A 20,286-nucleotide genomic window follows, 5' to 3' on the forward strand; every position below is an offset into this window, starting at 1 on the left:
TACCAGTGTTTGGAATATCTAAAATATAAAAATACCTTTGTGAAATTAGATTGCCTCTTGCTACTCAAAGCAAAAGGTGAAAATATGACAAGTTAGTTGTATTGTTGGAGAGCAACTATCCTGGGTGGGAGGAGGGCCGAAGCAAGAAATCAGCCCGGACTCCCTACAGAAATACAAGAGGACAAAGACTGACAACCAACACCCCCCCCCCCAATGCCTCTGAGCCTGGTCTGGTCTTTATCAAATGAAAGCTGTCAATCTGGGGCAGAGGTGGGTTCCTACCAGTTTGCACCTATTCGGTACAACCGGTTCGTCAAATCTACCGAACTGGTTAGAAGAGGTTCCACCAGTGGACCCGGAAAGCAGGCCACACCTACAGAAGAGCTTCCAAAATTTTTTGAAAATGTAAATTGGCACTTGGATATGATTATTCTACACTATCATGCTCCTATTTATAAAACTCAGTGCCTCTGTGAAAGGTAAGGATGACGACTGCGTTTGTGGTGCAATCAGAACATTGCGTGTGTTGAAGTTGTTTTAACGCAAACCAAAGATGCCTTTTAAAAAACAAGTTTGCATCATATTCTTATGCATGCCAGTGCTGTGTGGGAGGTAATTTAAGGTGGTTCTGACAAGTGTCGTCGGCATCTTCATATCCGGTCACATGGGCGGAAAGCCACTCCCATCCGGTCACATGGGCGGCAAGCCACTCCCACAAAGGAGGCCACACCCACAGAGTAGGTTCGAACAATTTTGGAAACCCACCACTGATCTGGGGAGATTCCTGTACCATAGGTAGTTTGAACGCAATACATGTAGGGTCTCGTTTCTCATGGCAGATTGATACATACTAAGGAGAGTCTACTTGTAAATGATCATTCTGAATAAAATTAGTTCTATATTTTTTTATTAAAAATCATTTCTCACTCTGAGAAAAAAAAAGAGAAAAAAATAGCTTTAAAACGTGATGGATACACAAGTAGGTGAATCACCTGAGCTCACTGCGTGTAGAGGAATGCATCCAACCAGGGAAACTCTCAGTCTTCCACTTTCAGGATTTATCTACTAGTGCAGGCATAATATAGCCAACTTCTTCGCTGTGAAATATTTCACCCAAATTGCTGCCCACTTTTTAAAAAAAAAAAGAAAAATCAAGAAATTCAACCACAAAATGTAAAATAGCCATATCGGATATAACTTAACTGACACTCAGAATCGAGTGGCAACACAATAGTTGAGAACCAGTGGTGGGTTTCAAAAATTGTTCGAACCTACTCTGTGGGTGTGGCCTCCTTTGGGGGAGTGGCTTGCCACCCATGTGACCGGATGGGAGTGGCTTGCCACCCATGTGACCGGATATGAAGATGCCGACGACACTTGTCAGAACCACCTTAAATCCCCTCACACACAGCACTGGCATGCATAAGAATAGGATGTAAACTTGTTTTTCAAAAGGCATCTTTGGTTTGCGTTAAAACAACTTCAACACACGCAATGTTCTGATTGCACCATAAACGCAGTAGTCATCCTTACCTTTCACAGAGGCCCTGAGTTTTATAAATAGGAGCATGATAGTGTAGAATAATCATATCCAAGGACCAGTGGTGGGTTTCAAAAAAATTTGGAACCTCTTCTGTAGGTGTGGCCTGCTTTCCGGGTCCACTGGTGGAACCTCTTCTAACCGGTTCGGTAGATTTGACGAACCGGTTCTACCGAATAGATGCGAACTGGTAGGAACCCACCTCTGTTGAGAACCTATTTCACAACTTGGGGGGAGCTGCTAAAAGAGCTTTCACCGCAAAGGAAAGAAGTTGGAAAACTTCTCATTGTTGCAGTGGTCAAGATTGGTGTACTTTGGGTCTTCCTCGCTGGCCCACTCATTTCTTTTGAGGGGCAAGGGATTCTGGTAATAGTGATGGGCAGTGTCTCCAACGAGGTAAGGGTCCTCTGGAGACAGCTGGCAAAAGGAATGGTTATTGTTACAAAACAGGGGGCTTTTGATCTCAGATATATCTTCCCCAAGCATATTCCCAGGAGATCTGAAGGAGTGGTAACCAACCTTCATTGAGGATTCCCACCTACTAGGAACATGTTGGGGACTTAAATCTACTGTGTTAAAGGAAGATAGTGCCTCGCTGGGTAGACCTGGCAAAACTGTAGAAGAGCCACTGACATATTTCATTGATGGAAGATGCCTTCCTAAGTCAAAGTTTTGATTCCAGATTTCCGGTTCCCCGTATTCAGAACAATCGTATGCTAACAGTTCCGCTGGGTCTCCACCATCGTAGTCACTGTTTCCAACTGGTTTGTATTTGTCCATGTATTTGCTGTAGCCCATGTCTTGAGTGTTCTCCAACACATAGGGCAACTTTCCGGAACCGAAGCCTTTGTTGAAAGTCAAGCAATTATTCAGCTCTTGAGATGGGTTCTCCCTGAAGTATCCATTGAAGCTACCGTGTGATATTCGCTCTTCGTGTTTGGGAACAATTAACAATAAAGTATCATCACTTTGCATCTCTCCTGTCAGGGACTTAAGGAAAAAAAATAATAACATTACCAAGTTAATAAATTTACATTTAAAAATAATAAATTTACAGGGAAAGTGTCCTTTCCATTGAGCTTGAATCTTGGTGATTCCATGTAAATATCCTTTTTGGGTGTCTTGGAAATAATATTTATTTATTTACACATCAAATTTATTCAGCCGCCCATCTCACCAAAAAAGAGATTCCGGGCAGCGTACCACAAAGATATAAATCAGTCAAACATAATAATATGGAATTGGTTGGCCATTGCCTCCTCCAGAATTTGACTTGTTGACTTCCAATTCAGAGGTGGGTTCCTACCAGTTCGCACCAGTTCGGTAGAACCGGTTCGTCAAATCTACCGAACCGGTTAGAAGAGGTTCCACCAGTGGACCCGGAAAGCAGGCCACACCTACAGAAGAGGTTCCAAATTTTTTTGAAACCCACCACTGCCACACAGACAGACAGACAAACAGACAGACAAACAGACAGACTGACTGACACAGAGAGAGAGAGAGAAAGAGGAAGAAAGGAAGAAAGAAAGAAAGAAAAAAGAAATAAAAAGAGTGAGAGAGAGATGAAAGAAAAAAAAGAAAAAAGGGACAGAGAGACAAAAGGAAGGAGAGAGAGAGAGAGAAAACACATGGCCAACAAGCCACTCCCACCAGGTCACATGGCCGGCAAGCCACTCCCACAAAGGAGGCCACACCCACAGAGTAGGTTCCAAAAAATTTTGAAACCCACCACTGTTCCCAGGTGACAGTTTGGATGGGTTTTTTTTTTTTTTGTGGTCTCCAATACAAGTGTAAACTAGTGTGACTTTGTGAGCTTTTTATTTTTTAGATCAGTCCAATTTGACTAAGTGCTGCCTCTTAGCTTGACTTCTCTTTGGATTATTACCTTATAAAGAAATGGGTTGCCACTTCTTGTCATTTGATTGCCACCAAAGGAACCTACCCAACTGAAGAACGTAACTCCAGGAAGGGCAAATTGTACTCAGGCTATACTAATACCAAACCTTCAATCAATTCTCCCTACATGATGAGTCCTCGCTGGATGCTCAGCTTCAGGAGCTCCATCTGTGACAACAGAACGTGGCCATTTGGGTATTGGGTTCTGTTGTGGCCCAGCAGGAGCCGTTGGAGCTGCCACCAGACTCCGACAGCGAGGGGCCCTATGAGTCGGCTCTGGAGGATGTGGAGGACCCTGGACAGGGTTCCGACTCCGAGCAGGGCGCAGAGAGGCTGGTTGGCCATCAGGGGGCGCCTGAGCCTTGGACCAGTGGGGAGGAGACAAGGGAGTGTGATCCGGAGGTCAGCAGTGGGGAGGAGCCAAGGGAGTTGTTCCTAGATGCCCGGCACCGGAGAGCTAATAGGCGTAAGGAACAATTACACAATTACAGGAGGTAATTGTACTCAGCTGGTCGTCATTAGGCTCCTCTCCAGACTATAAATGGACAGAAGTCCATTTTCAGAAGTCAACGCAGGAACTAATGTCGGAGAACATTATTGTGAGCTTGGCAGGCTGGATTGCTGCCAAGCCTTATCTGTGCTGGATTGCTGCCCAAGCTTGTCTATACCAGCTTGCTGCCAAGGACCTGTCTGTCTGTTAATTGAATAACTTATCTTTGGCTCAGAATGTGTGTTGGTGTGGGACGAGGGGGGGCAAAACAGGATTCCATGAAAATTTACCTCCATATCTCTGTTCCTCTTCAGTCTTGGAGAAATTGAAATATATGCTTTTTGTATTGATCTTCTTGCTTCTGCTTCCAGTTTGGTTTCTGGTCGTGGATGATCATGAGCTCCCTTTGACTTAACAAATAAACAAAGAGAGGCTTAATGAAATAAAGACAAGAAACAACTTATAGCATCATTTGAGATCAGTGAAAGAGGTGTAAACTCCAGAATGGCCTAGAGCAGTGGTGGGTTTCAAAAAATTTTCGAACCTACTCTGTGGGTGTGGCCTCCTTTGTGGGAGTGGCTTGCCGGCCATGTGTTTTCTCTCTCTCTCTTTCTCTCTCTCTCTTTCCTTCCTTTTATCTCTCTGTCCCTTTTTCATTTTTTTCTTTCATTTCATTTCTTTCTTTTTTTCTTTCTTTCTTTCTTCCATTCTTTCTCTTTCTCTCTCTGGGTGAGTCTGTCTCTCTCTCTCTCTCTCTCTCTGTGTGTGTGTGTGTGTGTGTGTGTGTGTGTCAGTGGTGGGTTTCAAAAATTTTTGGAACCTCTTCTGTATGTGTGGCCTGCTTTCCAGTTCTACTGGTGGAACCTTCTCTAACTGGTTCGGTAGATTTGACAAACCGGTTCTACCAAATAGGTGCGAACTGGCAGGAACCCACCTCTGGCTTAGAGGCCCCTAAACTAAATGCCCAGCAAGTTGTTTGTAAACCTGTTTCAATACTTGATTTTATTTACCTAATTGAAAGTATTTTTTTTCCTGATGTGGATCAGCTTCACCATATGCGGGGAAGAAGAAATTCTTCTACTAGCTTCTTTGTTTATATGGTTTGTTTTTGTTTTGTTTTTTTTAAAAAAGACTATTAAAATGCATGGAGTTTTTAAAATTTGAGAGAGACTGTGAATTATTTTTTAAAGACATGATTAGATATCTTGATGGCTTTCATCTAGACCAGCCTACAATTTGTTTGCAATTAATTAATAAAATTAGAAATTATAAATATAATAAAAATAGTAATAATTAGAAATTATTACTCTTTAGTCCAACAGTACATCTAAAATGTATATATATATGTGTATGTACCAGTATATGCCTATATATATGTATATATGATTTCAGATTCAGGGATCATAATTGGAAAGATGTCTCCTATTAAATATGCTTAAACATCGAATCAGGTTTAGATTACGAGCAATCTGTTCCAATTCAGCACCTTCTACTTTCTAGAACCACAATTCCTAAAAATCCCAATCATTTTGTTCCTCCTAGGCCTTGCTGTCTCAAAGTATGGGGAAAATGTTATGGAAGAAATCTGATTTCATGAATTGGCTGCAAATCAAGATAAACTCAATAAAGAGTGGAAAGTGGCCTAGGGTGTTTGGTGCTGTTAAATTTTAACATAGGTTTGGGTGGAAATGTTGACCCAAGGAATTTTCTGTGGCTACCATATAACCCAATGGGGTTTATCTTTAATAATTAAGGACATGGTTGGGCTCTAATTATTTAATGGGACACACTATGGCCATGTCTCTCTAGATCAGGTAACAAAGTCCAAAATTTAGATGCTTTTCTGGATTTAGTTGAGGGTGTTGGGCCGAGTTTTGTGTCATTTCTTTCAAAAAAAAAAATACTGGCATGACCCAACTTGTATAAGATTGGCCCCAAGTTAGAAAGACTTCCCGGAACCCCCTTAGCAGAGCATAAGACCAAACATCCCCTGGTTTAAGAACATTCTGATGGAGGAAAGCCTGATTAGTTTTACATCCTGGGTTCCACTATGGCCAATGAGTTGGATATTGGAAGCTTCCAAGGAGAACACAAAGGGTGTAGTCCTATTCCATCATTATTCCTACCAGGTTTTTGTTCCTACCCTTTCAATATCATGCATTGCTCATCATCAAAATAAAACAAGTTCACTTGCTCTACATGAATTCAATATTTGTTTTGCTCTTGCTTACCTGAAAAAATATGAACCGTCCTTCATGTCTCCAGAAATTTGTTACAGGATATCCACCATGGCCTCGACATGGAATCACTTTCAAAGGTCCATTACAATTAGGACATGGTTTCCCTGTAGGATAGATAGACCATTCTTTAATGGTATTCAAAAAATAATGTAAGATTAATCTGGTCTTCAGGTCATATAGCAATGGTGGGTTTCAAAAAAAATTAGAACCTCTTCTGTAGGTGTGGCCTGCTTTCTGGGTCCACTGGTGGAACCTCTTCTAACCGGTTCGGTAGATTTGACGAACTGGTGCGAACTGGTAGGAACCCACCTCTGTCATATAGCAATAATCATCATTATGAGCATCTCAATCATAGTTTAATATTGAATTCCCAAACCAGATATATGGACTACAGTACCAGAAATTTCAGCAGTGGCTGCACCCGAAATGAGAAAGTCAGGTCATTGAAACTTGCAAATCTGGAAATGGTTTTTATAAGAAGAAAAGTGGATATAATTAGAAATGGTCATTATAGTGCAAAAGTTTAAGCTTTCATGATCCAGAATGGAATCATATTTATTTGTTGTTGTTTTTAAAGATAAAGGTTTCCTCTGTCCAGTTGTGTCTGACTCTAGAACATGGTTAGCCAAGGGAGCCTCCACTTTTAAAGATGCTTCCATGGTCATGTATGCCAAGGAGCACAGAACGTTGTTACCTTTATAGAACAATGTTATCTTCCCACTGAATTGGTACCTATGTATTTACTCACATTTGCATCAGTGGTGGGATTCAAAAAATGTTACTACCAGTTCTGTGGCATAGCTTGGTGGGCCTGGCAGGAGAAGGATACTGTAAAATCTCCATTCCACTCCAGGAGAAGGAAACTGCAAAATCCCCATTTCCTCCCGATCAGCTGGGATCCGGGAGGCAGAGAATAGATGGGGACAGGGCCAGTCAGAGGTGGCATTTACCGGTTCTCCAAACTACTCAACATTTCTGTTACCTGTTCTCCAGAACTGGTCAGAACCTGCTCAATACCACCTCTGATTTACATGCTTTTGAACTGGAGCTGGGGCAAGCAATGGGAGCTCACCCTGTCACAGCACTCAGGTCTCAAACTTCCAACCAACTGCCCAGTGTCTTAACCGATAGACCAATGCAATGTCCTGGTATGTGCTATCTATTTCCATGACATTCTTTTTCAATGATATTTGACTTGTACATATAAAAGTGCTTTCACATAGACAGGGGGCTTACTGATTTTCATATAGCATAAGATACATTTCAAAACATCTCCTAAACTCCATGGCAGTTTTTCATTTATACAAGGGACTGGATTAAAAGTCTACAAGTGGACCTTGGATTTTTAACAATGTGTAGAGCCCACTGAAACAAATGTACTTTTCAAGTATTGGCTATACATAGCTTTGTTTTTCAAATTTTCAGCTCGCTTCTCAATTACTTCTTTCTTATATTCAGCTTTTGATTTAGTTGCCTTTAAAAGGCCTCCTTTATTTACTTCCTTAATCATTGGTTCTTCGCTTTTCTGGATGTAATTATTCAAGGTGTGTTTTTCTTCTTCCACAGTCTGTTTTACTTGTAGGAGTCCTCGACCACCCTCTGCTCTTGGTAGATATAATTGGTCAACATCACTTGTAGGGTGCAAAGCATGATTCATTGTCATAAGCTTCCTTGTTTTTCTGTCCAAATTGTCCAATTTCATCTGGGGCCAGTCAATTATTCCTGCAGAGTATCGAATCACAAGTATAGCCCAGGTATTTATGGCTTTTATGATGTTTCCTCCACTCAATTTGGACTTTAATATCTTGTGAATTAGTCAAATGTACTTGGCTGAAGTTAATTCCTTGACTTTATTATGCATTAAGTCAGAGGCCTCTAAAATCCCCAAGTACTTGTAGCCTTCTTCTGGTTTTACTGCCTTTATCATTTCTTCATTCTCAAGTTCTATTCCATCATCTTCTATGATCTTGCCTGCTTTGGTTCCCATTGTTGCACATTTATCAATTCCAAACTGCATACCAATGTCTTGGCTAAATTCTTTTGTGCTTTCAATTAATAAATTCAGTTCACCTTTTGTTTTACCAAACAGCTTCAAATCATCCATGTACATCAAGTGCGAAATTTTCAGTCCTTTCGTTCCAAGTTCGTATCCATAGTTCATCTTCTTCAAAACGATTGTCAGTGGTAGCCTTGAGAGTATAAAAAGTAGGGGTGAAAGGGAATCGCCTTGGAAAATGCCTTGTTTCATTTCAACTTCACCCAGTACTTCTTCATTACCTATAAGATTCCTTTTCCAAAGGTTCATTGAAGCTTCCATGAATTTTTGTATGTTGCTGCTGATGCCAAAGATTTTCAGGCATTTCTTGATCCAGTTATGGGGAACTGAATCAAATGCTTTCTTATAGTCTATCCAAGCCATGAACAGGTTGGTTCGTCTTTTCTTTGAATTCTTTAGGATTAGTTTGTCAATCAGCAGTTGGTCCTTTGTTCCTCTTGAATTTTTGCAGCATCATTTCTGTTCTACAGGAAGCAAGTTATTTCTTTCCAAGTATGCATAAATTTGGTTTGCAATGATACCAGTAAGGATCTTGTATGTTGTTGGCAAACAGGTGATTGGCCTATACTTGTTGTTGTTGTTGTTGTTGTTATTCTGCTGCTCTGCGTGTACACAGTGAGGTTCTGCACTGGAGACAAAATCCTTGTGTGTATAATCAGACTGAGCCAAATAAAGTGTTCTGTTCTGTTCTGTACCACTTTGCTCCGTTTCGCTCCGTTCTGTTCCATTCCGTTTCATTCTGCTCCACTCCACTCTGCTCTATTGATCCATGATTTCCTAACATAAACCCAATTATGTTTACCCAGAAATAAAACTCTTTGAAATAAATGGACATATGATTACAACCTCAATAAATATCACTGTTCATATTTTTCCAAGCAATAATATTTAACAAGTATCTATTTACAGCATTCCAAAATTGCCTCAAGTTGTTTTGTAAAAGAACATAGTAGCTGGAAGTTATACTTTATCTGACTTTCTCTACCGTTGCAGTATTTTTACAACCCTATTAACGATAAGCATCAGCTTGTAAAAGTATGCTTTACATTACTTAACATTTTTACAATAGTTTTCAAATATAATAGCAAAGCATATGCCACATCTATAAAGCAAGTGGGGAGAGAGAAGGAGATTAGTTAATTATAGGTAGTCCTTGACTTATGGCCACAGTTGAGCCCAAAATTTATGTTGTTAGGCAGGGCAGCTGTTAAGTGAGTTTTGTTCCATTTTATGACCGTTTTGTCACAATTAAGTAAATCCCTGCAATTGTTAGGTGAATCAGGTGGTCATTAAGTGAACCTAGCTTTATCCGTTGACTTTGCCTGTGGGAATCCAGTCGGGAAGTTTGTAAATGGTGATCACATGTCATAACTACATGCCAATTGCCAATAGTCACATTTTGATCACATGACCATGGGGATGGCTCCAATTGTCCCAAAAGTGAAAAACGGTCATGTCATTCTTTTTCAGTGCCGTTGTAATTTTGAGTGTTCACTAAAGGAATGGTTGTAAGTCAAGGATCACCTGTAGGTGCCATTGAGTCAGGCTCAAATCTTGGAGACTTGGAGAGGAGGAACAAAGGTAGATCCAGCAACAATCTGTGTACCTCCAAGAAGATTTTGATAATCGGTTCTATCCCATCCATCCACTTCAAGTTTCAAGTTTAATTTTATTTATAGGCCACCCAATCCCAGAGGACTCCGGGCGGCTTACAGAGAGGGGAAATAAAAGAAAATAAAAAGAAAATAAACAAATTAAAAAACAACACAGATACATTCATTTCAGTCGGGGCTGGACTTCGACAATGAGGTCAACAGCCCCAGGCCTGCCGGAATAGCCAGGTCTTGACAGCTTTTCTGAAGGCCATGAGAGTGGGCGAGGTCCGGATTTCTGGGGGTAGTTCGTTCCAAAGGGTCGGGGCAGCCACAGAGAAGGCTCTCCTCCGGGGAGCCGCCAACCAACATTGTCTGGCTGATGGCATCTGAAGAAGGCCCAATCTGTGGGATCTTACTGGCCGTTGGGAGGAGTGTGGCAGTAGGCGGTCTCGCAGGTATGCTGGTCCTAAGCCATGTAGGACTTTAAATCTGTTTCATCTGTTGGAATTTCTGCCTTCTATGTTCTTCAATCGTGCCCAGCATGAGCCATTCATCTGTTAGCGTCAGATACCCGAGAGGTTTGATTTCCTGTTTGCTGATCATAGTCTCCAGGAAGCAGTCAGTTAGTTTTAGCGTGTCCAGGACTCATTGGTTCTTCTTGCAGTCCATAGTAGCAATAAAATAGCACTTAGATTTATACACGGCTTCACCATGCTTTACAGCCCTCTGTAAGTGGTTTACAGAGTTAGCCAAGGGAAACGTACAAAGTTTAAGGAATGAAAAAGAAGAAGTAGAAACAATTTCCCCAGGTTTTCATCCAGGAATCTTCTAACTTCCAAAAAAAGTGCTGCAACCATTGTGATATGCCGTAGCATTCATAGAAGCTATGAAAGACCAGCAAAGCAGTGACAACGAATTTTTTATTTTAAAACCCGTTGCTGTACCTTGATGCTTTTGTTTTGCATATACTTTCAGTTTAACTGGATTAGTATAGTAGACATATATGCCGTGTTTCCCCGAAATTACGACATGTCCTGATAATAAAGCTATGCCACATTTTTCTGGTGGGCGAAAATATAAGCCCTCCCCCCGCAAATAAGCCCCCTGGACAAGCCTCCACCTCCAGCTAGGTAGAGCACTGCTCACCAACCTAGCGGTATCCCGAAGGTGCCAAGCTGTATACTGTAAACATACAATAATACATACACGTACATATACACGCATGAGGGTGTGCATACACACACATCGGTTCTGTAGATGTGGCTTGGTGGGCATGGGAGGGGAAGGATACTGTAAAATCCCCATTCCCTCCCGATCAGCTGGGACTCGGGAGGCAGAGAATAGATGGGGGCGGGGCCAGCCAGAGGTGGTATTTACCGGTTCTCCGAACTACTCAAAATTTCCGCTACTGGTTCTTCAGAACTGGTCAGAACCTGCTGAATGCCACCTCTGATACACATAATATGCATACCCATATAAAACCATATTTATTTAGGAATACCCACATGGAAAGAAAGTGATTGGCTGCTGCTTTTTAAGCACAGCAGTCACGAATTGTCCAGTTATAATTTATTTTATATATTTATTCATTCTATAGTCCAATTTGTGAAGGGTTTCAGTATAATCTTTCCAATTTCCTGGAACTTCATTTTCTTGGATTATACCTCTACTGGGATTTTTCTTAAGTATCCCTACCTTAACTGTAAACTTTTCCCTAAAAATCGCTTTCATTACTCTTTTCCCTGTTATTCCTTTCTCATTTATTGATTCTCTTCGTTGAGGTATCTTTTTCTTGACTTTGATTGCTTGACATTGAGAGTCTGCAATCAGCATCTCTCTTGCAGCCCAAGGCTTCCATCCTCCATATTTTCTTTGTCTGTCGTGATAACTTCTTTTGACAATCATTTTGCTCCTTTCCTCCTTGTGAGATTGTTCTGCATTGTTTTTCATAGGATCTTTTCCTCTTTCAGCTTCTCTTTGGCAGAAGCTAAGAATGGTGAATGGGTTCACCTGCATCTCCTATTCTACCTGTAGGCCCTTCATAGTGGTGGGATTCAAATTTTGTTACTGCTGGTTCTGTGGGCGTGGCTTGGTGGGAGTGGGAGGAGAAGGATACTGTAAAATCTCCATTCCCTCCCAATCAGCTGGGACTCGGGCGGCAGAGAATAGATGGGGGCGGGGCCAGTCAGACTACTCAAAATTTCCGCTACCGGTTCTCCAGAACTGGTCAGAATTTAATAAATGAAATGAAATGAAACCTGCTGAATACCACCTCTGGTCCTTCAGTCCAAATGTTGCTAACGCCGTCTATCCTATTTAATTTTCTAAAGTTTTCTAAAGTTTTGCTAGTAAATTTTATAGTAATATTCGTGTTCTACTCCATTGCTCCATGAGGATTCTTATATTTAAAACAGGTATATGGAATATAAGTAGATGGAATATGGATGGCAACTCCTGTTACTTAACAAAAATGCCTTTCGAACCGAGGTATATCCGACAGAGATCCTTAAAAATAAAATAAAACGAGAGGCTGCAACTGCACAAAATGGCAGATTTTTTGTTTGAAAGTGTGTCCATCTGATCTAAACATGAAGGTGAAGGAAGGAGAGAGGGATGGAGAACAAAAGGAGGAACAGGAGGAATCTTGGCAGTGTATCTTTTGGTCAGTGTGTATCAGTGGTGGGTTTCAAAACATTTTGGAACCTCTTCCGTAGGTGTGGCCTGCTTTCCGGGTCCACTGGTGGAACCTCTTCTAACCGGTTCGGTAGATTTGACGAACCGGTTCTCCCGAATAGGTGCGGACTGGTAGGAACCCACCTCTGGTGTGTATACATTACATGCAATCACTCTGTATATGTATAAGCTTCTCTCATGACAGCTGCTCTGTGAAAACAGGTCCAACAAACTCTTAAATTTCCACTAAGTACACTTATCCCCCAAAGTTGCCTATCCTTGGGCTAATTGTTTAAATAGAAGGAGGTTTCCATTCCATTGGATAATAGCTCTTGGGCAGTTGATATCTGATGGAATCATCAGCACAACAGTTTGGAAATTTTTCTCATTTCGCGTGGTAGATCAAAGCCAATATCAAAAGTGTAACAATAGCTCCCCAAAGGGGCTTTGAAAACAAAAATGACTCACAAATTCTCTTAGTCCTATTCCATAATGTTAGTAGAATGTGTTAATTGGGGAGGAATATGTCAATAAGGGAAAAATCGGATGGCATGCCTCCCTCTGGCAAGAAAGAGACACCCCCCATAGGTACTTCATGGGACATTATATTCGGAAGATTTTGATGGGGGTCTGGGAAAAGATGAGGAAAAAATACTATCTTAGGGTTCCGTACTGGTTGGCACCATTAGAGGCCTTAACGCATCCGAGTGTATTTAATTGGACAAGAAACATAACTTATAAAGACATCATGACAGAAGAGGGCAACATGAAAACAAAGATGCAATTAGAGCAGCAGGGCAGGAATCTGGAATGGTGGGAATATTTACAGGTTAGAAACAGGTTTAAAAGTGATAAGGCACGTTTTGGGATCTACCCAAACCCTCAGGGGCTAGATAAGATTTTGTTTGGTGGAGACAAGAAAATGTTATCGAAGATTTACCAATTTTTGACCTGCCAAGATGCTAATGAAGAGATGGACAAAAGCCTTCTAATAGCATGGGAGAGAAACTTTGGCTATGAAATTGAAATGGGCAAATGGTGGGATCTATGGAGTAAGACCATTAAACTTCCAACATCTGCAGCATTCAAAGAAAACATATACAAGATGGTTTATAGGTGGCACTTCCCCCCCAACGAGGTTAGCCAAGATGTTCCCTGGGTTATCTCCATTGTGTTGGAAATGTGGAAGAAAGGATGGCACATTCTACCATATTTGGTGGTCCTGTACTGAGGCCACGAAATACTGGAAAAGGATTAAAAAATTGCTAAAAGAGGTCACCGGGGCAAGCATGGAAGGAGACCCGAGAACCTTCTACTAAGCATTAAACCAGAAAACATAAGCAGCTCAATATGGCATTTGAGCCTACATATAATTGTGGCCGCAAGAATAACTTATGCACAATTTTGGAAATCCACTACCATACCATTGGAAGATGCCCTAATTAAAAAGATTTATGAATGTGCAGAAATGGACAGAATGACGGGTTGGCTGAGGGACAAAGGAGAAACAGAACATTACCTTAGCTGGAACTTATGGTATATGTGGGCGACAAGGAGAACAGCAGGGACTTAAAAAGGGGAAAGTTAAAAGTGAACATGGGTATTGTAATAGATCCCTGAACTTTGTAATGAGAAGATGTGGCTTAGAGACCTAACAATGAGGAAGGAAAGAAAAAAGTTGGGCTGTGAATGACTGTCACTGTGGTGGGGGAGGGGAAGGGGGGTTGTATGTTTAAAATTGTATTTGTATCTGTATGTTTTACGCTTAAAAAAAATGTATAACTAATGAATGCTGATACAAAAGGCTGTATATTTACTTTATATTGTTATGTATGTTTTGTCTTTTCTTATGTTGTTGTGTTTTTCTTTCTGTTTTTAAAGGTAATAATGTTTAATAAAAACTATTTTTTTAAAAAAAGGGAAAAATCTTTCACCGCTGACATATATTTGAATATGTTCATGTAGTCCTGCCTCCAGTATGTATCAGGAAACTTTATAAAACTCCTCAAAAATCTTTGGTGTCTCTTGATGTGATGGGTTGTACCTACATTTTGGATACTTCATTTTCCACTGCCGAAATCAGTTGAGGTTGAACACACAAACACACGCACGCACGCATGGACACACACACACACACACACACAGACACATACCAGCACAATGATTTACTGTTACTTGGCGCCAGTGGTGGGTTTCAAAAATTTTTTGAACCTACTCTGTGGGTGTGGCCTCCTTTGCGGGAGTGGCTTGCCGGCCATGTGACCTGGTGGGAGTGGCTTGCCGGCCATGTGTTCTCTCTCTCTCTCTCTCTCTCTCTCTCTCTCTCTCTCTCCTTCCTTTTGTCTCTCTGTCCATTTTTTCTTTTTTTCTTTCATCTTTCTCTCACTCTTTTTCTTTCTTTTTTCTTTCTTTATTTGTTTATTTCTTCCTTCCTTCCTTCCTTCCTTCCTTCCTTTCTTTCTTTCTCTTTTACTCTCTCTCTCTGTCAGTCTGTGTGTGCGTGTGTGTGTGTGTGTGTGTGTGTGTCAGTGGTGGGTTTCAAAAAATTTCGGAACCTCTTCTGTAGGTGTGGCCTGCTTTCCGGGTCCACTGGTGGAACCTCTTCTAACCGCTTCGTTAGATTTGACGAACCGGTTCTACAGAATAGGTGCGAACTGGTAGGAACCCACCTCTGCTTGGCGCATCATCTTGAAGATTTTGCATTAATTTATTTCAGTGGAATCTCCATTGAACTTTTGAAGGAGCTTCACATTAGACTGCAGATTTTTTTTTTAAAGTGGGGGGGATTAGATTGGTTTTTGTGATTAAAGTTAGCTGGACTGCAAGTAGAAAGGATCTTATAGGGATGATTCTTGAGAATATTTTCTATGCAGAAGAAGGAGAGGTGGGCTTCAAAAATTTCAGCAATAGGTTCTCTGCCCGGTTGCTTGGTTGGCATGGACAGCCAAGGCGTGGCCTAGTCAGCCTCTTGCACCATGGGGGGGGGGGATTTTTGCCTTCCCCAGGCTTTAGAGACTTTCCTCAAGCCTCTGCGAGGGCAAAAACTCTGGCCTTCCAGAACTTCTGGGTGGTCCACTTTCCCCCTCCCCGAGCCTCCCTGCACTTAGCTCACATCCAAAATGGGCTGCGTGGAGACTCCTGGGAGGCGGGAGGGGGGCAGCCAGGGGTGGGATTTGGAGGTTCTCTGAACCAGTCATGACGTTAGCTACAGGTTCTCATAGCAGCCCATCCCTGAGAAGAAGCCACCTCAAGGAGGTACACCCACGTTACACCTATCCTCCGTGAGCTGCACTGGTTACCTATTGGTCTCCGGACTCAATTCAAGGTGTTGGTTATCACCTTTAAAGCCCGACATGGCTTAGGGCCAGGATACCTTCGAGACCGCCTGCTGATGCATACCTCCCAACGACCAGTAAGATCCCATAGATTGGGCCTCCTTCGGGTGCTGTTGGCCAAACAATGTCGGCTGGTGGGCCCTCGGAGGAGACCCTTTTCAGTGGCTGCTCCGACTCTTTGGAGCCAGCTTCCCCCCGGAAATCCGGACCATACCCACTCTGACGGCCTTCAGGAAAGCCGCAAAAACTTGGCTGTTCTGGCAGGCCTGGGGCTGTTGACCTCACTGTTGAGGTCCGGCCCTGACTAGAATGAATTTTATGAGGGATGACTTGTTGTTTTAAATATTGTTGCTATGTTTTTTATATTTTTTCGTAAGCCGCCCGGAGTCCTTTGCGATTGGGCAGCATATAAAAGCTTTAAATAAACGAATAAACGAATAAATGAATAAATGAATAAACCGAGCCGAGGTGGTGCAATGGTTAAATGCAGCACTGCAGGCTACTTCAGCTGACTGCAGTTCTGCAGTTCGGCTGATCAAATCTCCCCGGCTCAGGGTTGACTCAGCCTTCCATCCTTCCGAGGTGGGTGAAATGAGGACCCGGATTGTTGTTGGGGGCAATATGCTGACTCTGTAAACCGCTTAGAGAGGGCTGAAAGCCCTATGAAGCGGTATATAAGTCTAACTGCTATTGCTATTGCTATAAACGAATAAACGAATAAACGAATAAACGAATAAATGAATAAACGAATAAACGAATAAATGAATAAACAAATAAACAAATAAACAAATAAACAAATAAACAAATAAACAAATAAACAAAAACACGAGTAAACGAATAAACGAATAATCAAATAATCCAATAATCCAATAATCCAATAAACCAATAAACCAATAAACCAATAAACCAATAAACCAATAAACCAATAAACCAATAAACCAATAAACCAATAAACCAATAAACCAATAAACCAATAAACCAATAAACCAATAAACAAATAATCAAATACACAAATAAACAAACAAGGCTATTGATGAAGAATCTTGTCCCCACTTACTCTGCTGCTTCTGCCTGGCTTTGTCACATATGGCTGGTCTCAGGTACAACTTCCCTCCATCCGGAGTGGAGCAACCGCTGTCACAGACCACGACGCCAAGGCAGGATTTTTTCAAGATGCGCGCGTTGTGATTGTTGGTGTTCCTCATGGCCCAGCTACTCAGGTGCCGCTGGGCGCTTTTATCCTCTGCGCTGTAGATGTATTTTACGTAGGAATCAGGCCATTGCTGAAACCAGTCTATCCGTTTCACATCCTGTGAGGAAGCCGAAGATTTTTTACATTGGAAATGAAGGAAAGAGAGAGAGCAAAAAAAGCAATACAGCTGTTTTTCAATCTGCAGATTTCTGAGTTGGCGAGGCAGGCTGAGATGATTTTGAAAAGTTTAGACTACACAGCCAGAAATAGGACTTGCTGAAAAACACCCAAACGTGACCCGTCAAAACCGCGGAGGACAAAATCTCGCTCGACGAAAGCGCGCATGTGACGTCATCACAGCGCGACGAAAAAAATTAAAAATTGAAATAAAATTAAAATTAAAGCAAGCCGATTCACATAAAGGTAAGGGTTAGGGTTAGGGTTAGGGTTAGGTTAAGGGTTAGGGTTAGGGTTAGAGCGTTAGGGTTACGTTTAGCGTTAGGTTAAGGGTTAGCGTTAGGTTTAGCGTTACGTTAACGGTTAGCTTTAGGGTTAGGTTTAGGGTTAGGTTTGGGGGGGTTAGGGTAAGGTTTTCGCTTTATTTTTACATTTTTCAATCACAGCGCGATGTTTTCGTCGCGCTGTGATGACGTCAAATGCGCCCTTTCGTCGAGCGCGATTTTGTCCTCCGCGGTTTTGTGGTGGAACCCACCCAAAAGGTTGGAAGAGAACATATTTAGGCATTAACTTCCCATCCATGGCCCTTAACCTTCAGTCATATAGACAGTAATAAGATTGGATATGTCACTGAAACCAATGGAAATTTAGTTAAGGGTGTTGAGCAAATATCTCTTCAGTTTCAGTGACTCTGTTTCAAGACCGATTAATTGTGTTCAAGCCACAATATCTGTCTTGTTTTAATATCAAGAGATGGAGGTACAAGGTCAAAAGCAGATTTCAAGCTATCTTCTTTAAAATACATTATTGACTTCTATATTTAATTCATGCATTATTACTTACTGACCTCAGGGCATTAAATATTAGGATTTCTAAGAATGACAGAAGTAGGTTAATTACATTCCCCAAGAGGGGAAATGTTAATTACGCTCATCTTCAAGAATTCCAAATATATCTTGTCTTCTTGCACGATGTGGTTTTAATTCATGTGTGCGCAGGGGACATGCAAATCGATGCGGCATTTTTCCTCAGAAAAATGACAGCTTAATTTGTGACTATTTAGTTTGGTCAAAGGATAGAAAAAAAATATATGTTGCAATAATACAGCAACAATTGCTGGAACGAGAATAAAAGCTGCCAGGCCCATTTTGACCAATTTAACAGGGTCTCACCAATATTTGGTGAAATCTCTATACCTCTCCGTAACATCAGGGTCAAACAGCGAATTTCAGAGGTTTCAAATGGAGGTTTGAATTACGTGTTAGCTTTGGATGATAATGATGGCCATGGAATAGGATGTTGACTCATCTCATTGATTAGTGCAGTGTTTCTCAACCTTGGCAACTTGAAGATGTCCGGACTTCAACTTCCAGAATTCCCCAGCCAGCGAATGCTGGCTGGGGAATTCTGGAAGTTGAAGTCCAGACATCTTCAAGTTGCCAAGGTTGAGAAACACTGGTTTAGTGTTTCCCAACACTGGCAACTTTGAGATGTGCATTCTGGCTGGGGAATTCTGGGAGTTGAAGTCCAGATATTTTAATGTTGCTGGCATTGGGAAACACTGAAATAGATCAATCCAGATTGAAATAAAATAGTACATCCCTACCCACAGATCTTTCCACTTAGTTCAAGAAAAAGTATATTGAATGGATCACGCATAAGATTATATCATGGTTTCCTTAGCCTTGTCTAATATGAATCCATAGCAACAATGTTAGCAATAGCAATAGCAGTTAGACTTATATACCGCTTCATAGGGCTTTCAGCGCTCTCTAAGCGGTTTACAGAGTCAGCATATCACCCCCAACAATCTGGGTCCTCATTTTACCCACCTCGGAAGGATGGAAGGCTGAGTCAACCTTGAGCCGGTGAGATTTGAACAGCCGAACTGCAGAACTGCAGTCAGCTGAAGTAGCCTGCAGTGCTGCATTTAACCACTGCGCCACCTCGGCTCAATGTTAGTTTCAATAGTTTACAGCCATCTTCCTCAGTTCAGTCCCATCCCATCCCATCCCATCCCTTTCCTTTCCATTCCAGCATGTTCTGAATCAAATTAGTGATTTACTGGACAATGTCCAAGTAATTTTCTTGAAAAGAGAATGGAAACTGTTTGCTATTGCTTTCTCTGAAGATGTTTTCAACTTTTAACCTACCAGGTCGTCTCCTGTCTAAATACTGTAGGTCCAACTCCTCTTAACTTCCAAGGTAAGGTAAGGTCAGCCTAATGCTGCCACCTGCTGATGCGTGAAGTAGTATATGGAATAATAGCAATAGCAGTTAGACTTATATACCGCTTCATAGGGCTTTCAGCCCTCTCTAAGCGGTTTACAGAGTCAGCATATCGCCCCCACAGTCTGGGTCCTCATTTTACCCACCTCGGAAGGATGGAAGGCTGAGTCAACCTTGAGCCGGTGAGATTTGAACCGCCGAACTGCAGCTAACAGTCAGCTGAAGTGGCTGCAGTACTGCACTCTAACCACTGCGCCACCTCGTCTCTTAATACCAATAAATGCTGCATTTAATAATCGTGACTAAAGACAGACCATGGTTTCTGCGAAAGTTAATATGGGAAAATAATAATTTATGTTTGTGCAAAATAAGCATTATGTTAGCGCCACCAACCTTGGGAAGCTTGACGTCATTAATATCCCAGCTGAGAACGTCCTCGTTTTTAGAAGGCAAGTTTTCTTCCATGCTAAAATCAGCAGCAACCCTCAACATGTCAGGATTTGTCCCCCTGGATGTAACAAGAACAGTCTCCACTGTCAGTTTTTGAAGTGGTACGGCAGTCCCAGCTAGCAAGCAGTTTAGGGCCAGGAAGCAATTTCCCGAAGCTAAATCATAGGTTGCTCATTAAAGATAAAATCAGTGTTCTTTTTGCTAGAAAAACCCGTTCCATTCAAAGTTTTGCAAGCAGCCGAGACATTGGAAACTGTAGCTTCCAGACAAGAGTGGGGTGTTTGGGAGGTGGCATCAGCAGCAGTCTGTTGCAGAAGTCCTTTCCATTGTTCTAGGATTTAAGGAATCAGAACTCTCTCTTATTTTACCTTTAATTCGCTCTCAGCTAATGTGCCTTAAGACGTAGCTGTACT

At 41.7% G+C, this 20,286-nt stretch overlaps 1 protein-coding gene across 1 annotated transcript; it reads right to left on the reverse strand.

The window, feature by feature from the left end:
• Positions 1 to 1,792: 1,792 nt before the first annotated feature.
• On the reverse strand, positions 1,793 to 19,915 carry GCM1 (glial cells missing transcription factor 1). The gene is made up of 5 exons (XM_032215148.1): positions 19,817 to 19,915; positions 16,883 to 17,135; positions 6,158 to 6,270; positions 4,217 to 4,336; positions 1,793 to 2,530 (listed from the first exon to the last, which is right to left on the reverse strand). Exons 1-5 carry the CDS (start codon positions 19,913 to 19,915, stop codon positions 1,793 to 1,795), a joined length of 1,323 nt encoding a protein of 440 aa, XP_032071039.1.
• Between the last annotated feature and the right edge of the window lie 371 nt (positions 19,916 to 20,286).

This window comes from Thamnophis elegans, chromosome 4 (assembly GCF_009769535.1).
Source record: "Thamnophis elegans isolate rThaEle1 chromosome 4, rThaEle1.pri, whole genome shotgun sequence".
Taxonomy (NCBI): Eukaryota; Metazoa; Chordata; class Lepidosauria; order Squamata; family Colubridae; genus Thamnophis; species Thamnophis elegans.

Bases quoted from the DNA above. Each gene is read 5' to 3' on its own strand.
- GCM1 (XM_032215148.1), bottom strand. From the start codon at position 19,915: ATGTTGAGGGTTGCTGCTGATTTTAGCATGGAAGAAAACTTGCCTTCT. The intron at 4,337-6,157 runs GTAAGCAAGAGC...TTATTTGTTAAG, and splicing joins GACGGTTCATATTTTTTCAG to TCAAAGGGAGCTCATGATCA. The intron at 2,531-4,216 runs GTAAATTTTCAT...TTTTTCCTTAAG, and splicing joins AGAGGAACAGAGATATGGAG to TCCCTGACAGGAGAGATGCA.